Source organism: Sander vitreus, chromosome 15 (genome assembly GCF_031162955.1).
Source record: "Sander vitreus isolate 19-12246 chromosome 15, sanVit1, whole genome shotgun sequence".
NCBI classification, from domain to species: Eukaryota; Metazoa; Chordata; class Actinopteri; order Perciformes; family Percidae; genus Sander; species Sander vitreus.
Genome location: NC_135869.1, coordinates 26,018,814 through 26,024,813, shown reverse-complemented (window position 1 = coordinate 26,024,813; position 6,000 = coordinate 26,018,814). Strand labels below are relative to the sequence as shown.

The window sequence follows — 6,000 nt, the reverse complement described above, 5'->3', positions numbered from 1 at the left end:
GCGTCGACAGCCAGTCGCATCGCAACAGGCTCACATGTCCAGTATCAAATTCAAAGATGAGCTGTCGCCTCTTTGCGATAATAACCGAGTACATTGACTTCTGCGTCACCGGTGGGTGAAAATGGTGGACTTGGGGGAGTCGAGCACATTTGTGTTAATGTTGAGGCGGGGGGGGATGTTGATCGACCGTGAGTGGACATAAAAGTAGAGTAGCTTTGGCCGTTTCTGAGAGAGGGTTAACATCCCACACCTCCTCAGAGTGTCCTGATTTTTTAACCCAGATTAGTTTTTTTGCTAAAACAAGATTTTGTACTCTTCTCTATATCACAGTCTCCAGTTCTCTCCTCTCTTACCTAATCGTGCTGTCCCAATATGGGCTAGGGTTGCAGTGTGTGGACAGTGTCTTTTAAAATCATCCCTGATCTCCCAACACTAGTACATGCCTCTATTCCTCCACCCCCCCCTTCTTCCTCCCTCACCATCGTCCGCTCCTCCTTCCCCTTTTTGTGTTTTGTTCTCACACGTCAGACTCAATGCTGGAGAGTTTCTCGTACACATGGCCATTGCTTCCGTTGAAGGGACGCGGGGGGCCCACCCCCAGCATGGAGCCGTGGTGGTTCATTCCACCGTGGCTGAGCTCTTTCGGGAACCGGGGGGTCACGTTGGACATCACCCCGGCCGTGGCAGACGCCGGCAGATATGACGTCGTGCTCATCTGGCTCCTGAAGTCACTTCGGCTGTTTTTGGCAACTTGTTGCTGCTGCTGCTGCTGCTGCTGCTGCTGCTGCTGTTGCTTTTTCATGTAATATTGTTTGGCTCCGTGCATCAGACACTGGTCGTCCCCAAAGGTGGGTATAAAGGGGTTTTGGTTTACCCTGTCGGGGTAAAGAGATTTGGATAAAGAGAACCCTCCCCCACCTCCTCCTTCCATCAAAGACCTGTCCCGGTCTCGCATGTCTCTCTCTCCGATGGAGCGGCGGTGGAGGCCCTCGCCGCCTCTGAACAGGCCGAATGGTGAGCCGGGTCTTTTCCGGCCCTCACCTGCGTAAAACAATGGGTCCCGGTCTCTTTCCCTTTCTCTCTCCGAGCCCCCGTGACGCTCAAATATGTTTGCGAAGGGGCTGGAGCCCTCCATGTAGCGTTCTTTCTCCTTCAAGCTAACACTCCTGGGCGGGGGCAGCATCCCTCCCATACCCGCACCGCTCATCCCTCCAACCCCCCCTAGGCCCATCAGACTTCCCATTCCCACCTGACTCCTCTTTCTGAAGGTCCACAAACGCGTCATACGAGTGCTGCCGCCTCAGTTGTTTGCCCAATCCTCCACTCTTTCTCCTCTGCTGGCCCTGAGGTTGAGACTGAGGGACTGCGCCCATGCCGCCTCCTCCTCCTCCCCCGCCTTTCCCTCCCCCCATCTGTTCCAAGAGGTGGTTGTTGTCCTCGCTGATATCGTAGAGGTTTCCTGTCTTTTTACAGCCCTCGCAGCGCATGCAGGTCGCAGAGCTAGGGCGGCTGTTTCCTCCGCCTCCAGAGGACCCGCAGCTCATACCACCACCGTACCCAACACCACCACCCCCTCCTCCATGCATGGACATCTGCTTGCCCACTCCTCCCCCGCTAGCCCGACAGTTCCTGCACTCCCACTCTCCCCCTGCCAGCCCAGATCCTCCCCCACTCTTTGAATCTGACTTCTTGGGTTTGCCCTTAAGAAAGTCATCCACTGGAACCAGGGTGGTGCAGGTCGCCACTCCTCCATCTCTACTCCCAGGGCCCTCCGTCAGGTCCACATGTTCCCACTGAGGGACACCCTCTTTGGGCCGAAACTGGTCCAAATAAAAATCCCTAACGCTCTCCTTTTCTCTGAAGAGATAGGAGTTCCCGTCGTTGTTACCTCCTCCACCTCCTCCGCCTCTCTTCCGTTCAGCGGGCAAAAGCGGTGGGGAGGTAGAACGGTGGCCGTGGTAATGGTGGTGGCTGATGTGGTAGGGTTTCCTCCTGTAGCCCAGCTCGATCTCGTCCAGCTCCCGTCTGGACTTGGCAGAGGCCGGCCTCTTTTTCAGGCTATCGCGGTATTGTTTGCGCTTCTTGGCATTACCTTCCAGGTTCCCATAAGTTACTGTGTGCGTGGAAATGTCCGAGACATCTGAGCGTATATTCCCATCGTCATCTCCTCTCCCTCCACAGTAGCCGTGCCCAGGGATAAACGTGGAACTTGAGGCGCCTCCCTTGAAGGAGAACTTCCCGTACAGGTCCGGCAGGCCTCCCTTAAAGCTCTGGCCTGAGGGGGGAGTCTGTCCAGACAGCAGGTCAAACTTGCTCATGTTCCTGTGGGTCAGTGCTGAGCATGGCTGGGTGGTGAAAATAGGGGCCATCCCTCCGCCCAGGCTGTCACAGTCGAACATGCCCCCCTCCAGAGAACTAGCACTGCCTAGACTGTGGGGCCTGTTGGGAGCTGGTCCGCTGAGCCCCAGTGTTGAGCCATGGTGGTGCAGGTAGTGGTCCTGGTACAGATTACTGTCCTTCAGGTGGAGGTTGCCAAACGTCCTCTCCACCTCACTGATGTAGTCGCTGAACATGTTGTCTTCCGGGATGTAAGGTGGCTTGCAGTCGGAGTGGCCCGCCAAGCTGCGCCGGTGTTCAGAGATGTCATAAACAGAGGATTCCCGGCGAATGAAGTCCAGAGCGCTGTGGGGTGAGCCGTTCACCCCCGACAGGGAGGCCATGTTCTTGGCGGTGCGTAGGAGGCGCATAATGTTGGAATGGGTGTTGTTCATGGTGGCTGATGGGGAGTTCAATGCCGAGCTGCTCTTCTCCTCAATCTGCACACCGTGGATACAGCTGTAGATGCCCTGTGTGGGGAAATAAAAGGCATTAAACAGTGCCATTTGGTACATTTACAGTAACCATCATTATTCACTAATATTGTAATTTAAGTTGACAAAAACAGACTGCAGCTGCATTGCACCCTGACCACCCCACATTTTAGAACCTAGAGGACATAAAGTGAATACAGCTCTTTCTGCTGATGCCGGCAATCCATTGCTCAATAAACACAATGTCACAAGTAAAAACAGATCTCATTTATAAACGGTAACCTGTAGTATATTAGCTGGCGTGAGATAAAGTGAGACAGTGCAAGACAGTATGAAGACTCAGAGAGGATAGTGTAGCTGCACGGTGATGACCCTGGGTCCCACTTGTCAATACCTTCAATCAATGTGATTAGAATTCAGCTGAACAATATCCTCCGGCAGTTATTAAACACCTCAGTTCCACTGGCGCTCAACGCCGCAACACAATTCCCTCCGAAGCAAAAGGCCAAGCCAAGGAGAAGCCGGCCGAGCATTAAAGTGACAAAAAAGATAAACTGCTCCATTTGCATTCAGTGATGTACGATACAATATTCAGATAAAAACGATTGTACGGAGGAGAGAAAACCAGGCATGACAGATGGGGGACGGTAAAAGGATCAGATCAATTCCAAACAATGATTTTGCTCAGTTTTTCGGAATTTCTGTGGATGACTATGGAAATAAAAGGATACTTTTGACCACTATTAAAGATCGATGATCAGCGGACCTTTGACCTGCTCGCCACTACAGAGGGCAGGACAAGCGGTTACGCGTTAGCTGGCTGTCAAGCTACAACTCTTCCCAACCTCCTCCTTTTATCCACTAACATTGACTCGTTGACCCACAGCTCTCCTTTCCATCGACGCTCATTTTCTGCTAGTTAATTAGCTCCATGGACAGCGCCTGCATTTCAGCCAAAAAGGCCTTCATCCCTTATTCCGCTTTTATAGATAATGTTATTACTTCTTTCAATTTCACAATCTGTTAACAGCTAAGTACATAAAGCTTGACAATGGCTAAAACCAACAGCGGTTAACATAAATACAAAAGAACTCCTGATATTTAAGATATATTGGAATTGGATGGAAATCTTGAAGTGGAAGACAAATGTTAAATATCACGCAGGGTTTTTCCCCCACTTAGAAGCATCTTTCAATGTTTATCTGGTCCTTCTTTGTCTCATCTGTGTTTCTTTATCCATCTGCCTGTTTATATAACTTGTCATCACTTCACATCTGTTGTTTGTTTTTCTTCTTTTATTGTCTTGATTACACCCCACCTGCTGCCAAATCTGTCACGTCTTCCCTCCCATGACTATCTATGACAACATCCCATTTTGGGCTGACTTTTCCAGAAGCATCCACCTTAATCTTTAGAGGATCTTCCCCACTTAAGGTTTTGACGGCGAGGTTGTGTTCTATTGAGAAATGATGGTAAATGAGAGCAAGCTCAGGATGAATATTTGTGTTTTTTTTAAAGGTTCCATATTGTAAAAAGTGACATTTCACTTTTTTATTATAAAGCAGGTTGAGGTGCTATATAAATTGATAAAAGTATCAAAACGCAGAAATGCACACAGCCTGTATTCAGAAATGGTGCCTTTAAACGAGCCGTCAGGACTTCTGTACGGTTGTGATGTCACAACTATACTATATATAGGTAGAAGGTGCCGCTACAGTGACGTTACAGTCATTTCCCGGCTGCAATGGTGGTGCAGAGACTCCCAAGAATCCAGAAGTTGTAGACCCCAAAACGCTGACCAATCAGAGCAGACTTTTTCGGGAGGGGCGCTTAAAGAGACAGGCACCAAAACAGTGTTTCAGACAGAGGGTGAATACAGGTATATTCAGACAGACTGTATGTGTTTTTTTTAATATTAAAGCATGTTACATGTTCTAGTAGAAACCCAAAATACAAGTATGAACCTGAAAATGAGCATAATATGGGACCCTTAAAGCTTTTTCTTTCATACACACACACACACGCACAAATAAATGTAACCGAGCGTTTCTTATATTTTAATGCCGGAACCAAGACGGCACTGCACGTCTCACTTTATTTTAACCCCACACCGTCAAAAACGTCAGAAAAATACAACGCTTTCTCCACTTCTGTTTTTCCCTTCAAAATAAAAGCTCTATGTTTACCACAACTTCCTCCTAAGATTCAACTGAGAGGTTACACAATAAAATACCTGACATAAACAACAACCACAACTGAGAACAAAAAGTTAATACTGTAGTGCATTAAATCTTGTGAATGCTGCGTTGTATTCAACAGCAGATTCTGTCTACTCCACATGCCCACATAATGTAACAGTTGGCAGATTGCTGCCAGCCCAGTGCTACAGTAGCTGATTATTTATATGTTATTTATAGGGTATGTGTGTGTGTGTGTGTGTGTGTGTGTGTAGCAATAACTGTGGCCTAAGAGTAGAAGAATAAGAACTGTGGTTCCTAAGAATTTTCAATCCACCGGGGGATCGCAGCAAAATCTATAAGTGATTACACTGGTACAGAGAGGCAGGAACAAATAACTAGCTGCCCCCCCTGTATAAATTGCATGTACTGTAGAGTGCTTATTGTACATGCTGCAACTCATAATTTAATACTGTGTGTGTGTGGTGTAAGTATATGGTGCCTAATGCTAATCAACCTAGCCGTGATGTGATGTGAAGGCTGTAAAAAGAGGAGTGATTAAACCTCTAATACATTTACTGTCATTAGAGGCTTTTTAAATCGATATAATTAATTAGTTTCAGTGTAGCCAGGGGAGAGCCCTGCCGAACTCCCCTCGCAGGGAGGGAACGCTAACCGACCATGAAGCCGTGACCGAAGCCACGTGACTCACGCCAACCGTGACAGAAGTCTCATTTTTTTCTATTGCCAAGCTTAAATGTTAATTGCGGCAATAACAATAAAGTTTATTGGATTATGCTGTGAAATTTAAAAAAGCGGAATCAATCTGCATGGCAGAGTAAAGATGGGGGGGGGAGAAAGGAAGAAATGGCTGAGGCTGGAGAGAAAACACTCGAGTAAATGAGAAGGAGAAGATGTGAAGCTGTGGCCGAGTGTGGAAAGATAATAAACCGTAATTTCCACTGTCCGCAATGCCCGTGCTCTGTGCTACATGTGCAAATGAACACTCTCAG

At 48.1% G+C, this 6,000-nt stretch overlaps 1 protein-coding gene across 1 annotated transcript in view; it reads right to left on the bottom strand.

The window, feature by feature from the left end:
• Window positions 1-517: 517 nt before the first annotated feature.
• Window positions 518-6,000, bottom strand: part of grin2ba (glutamate receptor, ionotropic, N-methyl D-aspartate 2B, genome duplicate a) — a 135,099-nt gene continuing 129,616 nt past the window's right edge. Inside the window, 2 exon segments of the mRNA XM_078270456.1 lie at window positions 518-1,246; window positions 1,248-2,846. Of these exon segments, the coding sequence (XP_078126582.1) occupies window positions 518-1,246; window positions 1,248-2,846 (2,328 nt within the window).